This window comes from Otolemur garnettii, unplaced genomic scaffold, assembly GCF_000181295.1.
Source record: "Otolemur garnettii isolate 467f Iridium unplaced genomic scaffold, OtoGar3 scaffold00145, whole genome shotgun sequence".
In the NCBI taxonomy this organism is placed as follows: domain Eukaryota; kingdom Metazoa; phylum Chordata; class Mammalia; order Primates; family Galagidae; genus Otolemur; species Otolemur garnettii.
The window spans coordinates 4651898-4655349 of NW_003852540.1; the positions used below are offsets into that span (position 1 = coordinate 4651898).

The 3452-nt window shown below is 40.2% G+C and overlaps 1 protein-coding gene across 1 annotated transcript in view; it reads left to right on the top strand.

The window, feature by feature from the left end:
* The window catches only part of YWHAE (tyrosine 3-monooxygenase/tryptophan 5-monooxygenase activation protein epsilon), a 71131-nt gene that overhangs the window by 56663 nt on the left and 11016 nt on the right, over positions 1 to 3452 (top strand). Inside the window, exon 3 of the mRNA XM_003799102.3 lies at positions 2791 to 2897. Within this exon, the coding sequence (XP_003799150.1) occupies positions 2791 to 2897 (107 nt within the window). The remainder of the gene's footprint in view (positions 1 to 2790; positions 2898 to 3452) is intronic.

Consider the following 3452-nt stretch of genomic DNA (forward strand, 5'->3'; position numbering starts at 1 on the left):
GATTCTTTTGCCTCAGCCTACCGAGTAGCTGGGATTACAGGTGCCTGCCACAAGGCCTGGTATTTTTTGTCTGCAGTTTGACCAGGGCCACGTTCGAGAACCCGCCACTCTCGGTATGTGAGACTGGCACCCTACTCACTGAGCCTATCACCCTGGGTAGTAGAGTGCCGTGGCGTTACAGCTCACAGCAACCTCAATCTCTTGGGCTTAAGTGCTTCTCTTGCCTCAGCCTCCCAAGTACCCGGGACTACAGGCGTCCTCCACAACTCCCAGCTATTTTTAAGTCGTAGGTATTGTTGTTTGGCAGGCCAGGCTAGATTTGAACCCGCCAGCTCCGGTGTATATGGCTGGCACCCTAGCTGCTTGAGCTACAGGCGCCGAGCCTACATTTTATATCTTAATGGGTTTTTATCTTGTATTCTCTTGGATTAGAAATTATAGGGTACAGAGTATTTAGGATAGAGATGAACTCTTTTTCCTGGGAGCTGTAGAGGGTGGTGGTCAGTTTTCAGTTTTGTACAAGTAAAAATCAAATACAATTTTTGTTTTTATGGTGGTAACTAAAAGGTTTTGTTGACTACTTGAAATTAACATTCAGGCCAATTTAACTAATAGTTGCCTTCCTCTGCTGTGCCATACAACTTGTTAGGTACTATGGATGCAGAAGTGAAACATAGTAGTTGACTATCCTTAGGTAGGCTTAGTCTAGTCATTGTTTTTTATTTTATTTTATTTTTTCTTTTTTCTTCCACCAATCAATGGCAAGGTTTTTAAACCGAGTAGACTATCAGAGTAGACAATATCAGAATTAACATACACATGTATAAAATATTTTCCTTACTCTAGATCTTTTTTTTTTTTTTTGGAGACAGAGTCTCACTATTTCATCCTCTGTAGAATGCCATGGCATCAGAACTCCTAGCAACCTCACACTGTTGGACTTAAGTAACTTTCTTGCCTCACTGTCCCAAGTAGCTGGAACTATATATAGGCACTCATCACCATGCCTAGCTATTTTTAGAGATGGGGTCTCGCTCATGCTCGCGCTAGTCTCAAACCTGTGAACTCCGGCAGTCCACCTGTCTGGCCTCCAAGAGTGCTAGGCATGAGCACAGGCATGAGCCATGGTGCCTGGGCAGAAATATTTTTGATTGTCAGAATTTGGAGTGTGCTCTTGGCATCTAGTGGGAGGAGATCAGGATGCTGCTAAAAATCCTAGGATGCACAGAGCAGTCCCTGCAACAAAGAATTATCCTTCCTAGTATGTCCACAGTGCTGCTGTTGAGAAACTGAATCTACTGCAAGAGAACAGTGAAGGGAATTACAGGATAGGTGCAAAGTGAGCTTGGTAGGGAGAGAGATGAGGATGGGGGGGATCACATATAGTTACTTTTTTTTTTTTTTTTGCAGTTTTTGGCTGGGGCTGGATTTGAACCCACCACCTCCGACATGTGGGACTGGTGCCCTACCCCTTTGAGCCACAGGCACCGCCCACACATACAGTTACTTAACTTGCTAGTTCTATATGAGCACTGTTATGAATAGGGAAACACTTCTTTCTGTTACATGTATTAGTGCAAGGTATTACATGTATTCAATCTTTAAAATTACTCGGGGTGGGGTATTATCCCAATTTGTAGATAGAAAAACTGACGTTTTGAATGATAATAACTGAGGTTATACATACCTATGCATACAGGATATCTCAAAGGTTGCTATAAATAGGAAAAATACAACAAACTCGTGTTTAATATTTATGTGTTTAATTTTTTTTTTTAAGAGACAAGAGCCTCAGTTTGTTACCCTTGGTTAGAGTACTGTGGCGTCACAGCTCATAGCAACCTCCAGCTCTTGGGCTTAAGGGATTCTTTTGCCTCAGCATCCTGAGTAGCTGGGACTACAGACGCCCACCACAAGGCCCTGCTATTTTTTTTGTTGCATTTTGGCCCGGGGCCAGGTTCGAACTGCCACTCCCATATTTTTATTTTTATTTTTTGGGGGGGGCCAGTTTTTGGCTGGGGCTCGGTTTGAACCCTCCACCTCTGGCATATGGGGCCAGCGTCCTACTCCTTTGAGCCACAGGCACCACCCTATTTTTAAATTTTTAATATTTATATATTAACATGTAGAGAAATTTTTTAGTTAAGTATTTTATAGAATTTATAATGAATATTTTGTAAATGTACATTTAGCCACAATTCCCTATTTTCCCTGTGTATGTATGTATGCATGCATGTATGACAGTCTTAGGGACACTGCGTAGACAAGTTTGGTGTTGCAGAAAAGTGAGGAAAGATAAAGTTGAAAGTGCTGAAGAAGTCTGTGGGGTGGATTGTAGGATTTTGAGTCCCTCTTCCTTTTTTTTTTTTTTTTTTTAAGTTGATCTTTAGTATTTTAACTTCTGTTTTTTCATGTAAACGAAGACAGTTGTTGCTACCTGCTTAAGAAAGTTATTTCATATAAATACCTAGCATTGAATAAGTAGTAATCAGTGCTCAGTATAACTCAGTGGCAGTTCTGTAGCTGAACCCTGTATTTTGTATTGTTTTGTTTTTCAAAAGCACTTAACTTACAGGATGCAGAAATGAAAAGATACCTTCATAATCTGGAAACATCTTTATTTTTATGTTGAGGGAGGGAGAGAGTTTAGAGAGGGATATTTCTTCTGTTTAATACTAGGTTGTCTTCCTCAAAGCTAAAGGTAGGTATGTTTGTATGATAATTTACAGAATTTATAGATTTTGAACAATCTGAGTGTTAATTTTATTTAAAATTAAATTTATTTTTCAGGTTGAGACTGAGCTAAAGTTAATCTGTTGCGACATTCTGGATGTACTGGACAAACACCTCATTCCAGCAGCTAACACTGGCGAGTCCAAGGTTTTCTATTATAAAATGTAGGTTCTATACTAGAAGGGAAAATGTAAGATTAAAAGTTGGCCTTCTTAATCTTAGAATCATGACTTTTTGTATGTAGGTTTTCAACTTTTATTTAAGCATAGTTGAATGTTGGAAGCATAAAAACATGGGGAGGAGTGATTCTCAGAACTTAAAAATGTCTTCGTACTTATTTGCAGATTCACTGCTAATATGAGAACGAATGTTAGTGCATTTAGTGTCATAAAAATGTATTTGCCTTTGTGGGTTCCATCCAGAGATAATCCCCTCCCAGTAACCATTTATTTCATAGCGTAGTCTCAACATTTTATATACAAGTTATATTTTATTAAACTATTATTTTGTTCTTTGAAATTACTTTTCTTGGGTGGCACCTATGGCTCAGTGAGTAGAGCGCTGGCCCTATATACCAAGGGTGGGGGGTTCGAACCCGGCCCTGGCCAAACTGCCATAATGTTATGGCAGCTGCCTATAGTCCCAGCTAAGCGGGAGGCTGAGGCAAGAGAATTGCCTAAGCCCAGGAGTTGGAGGTTGCTGTGAGCTGTAACACCACG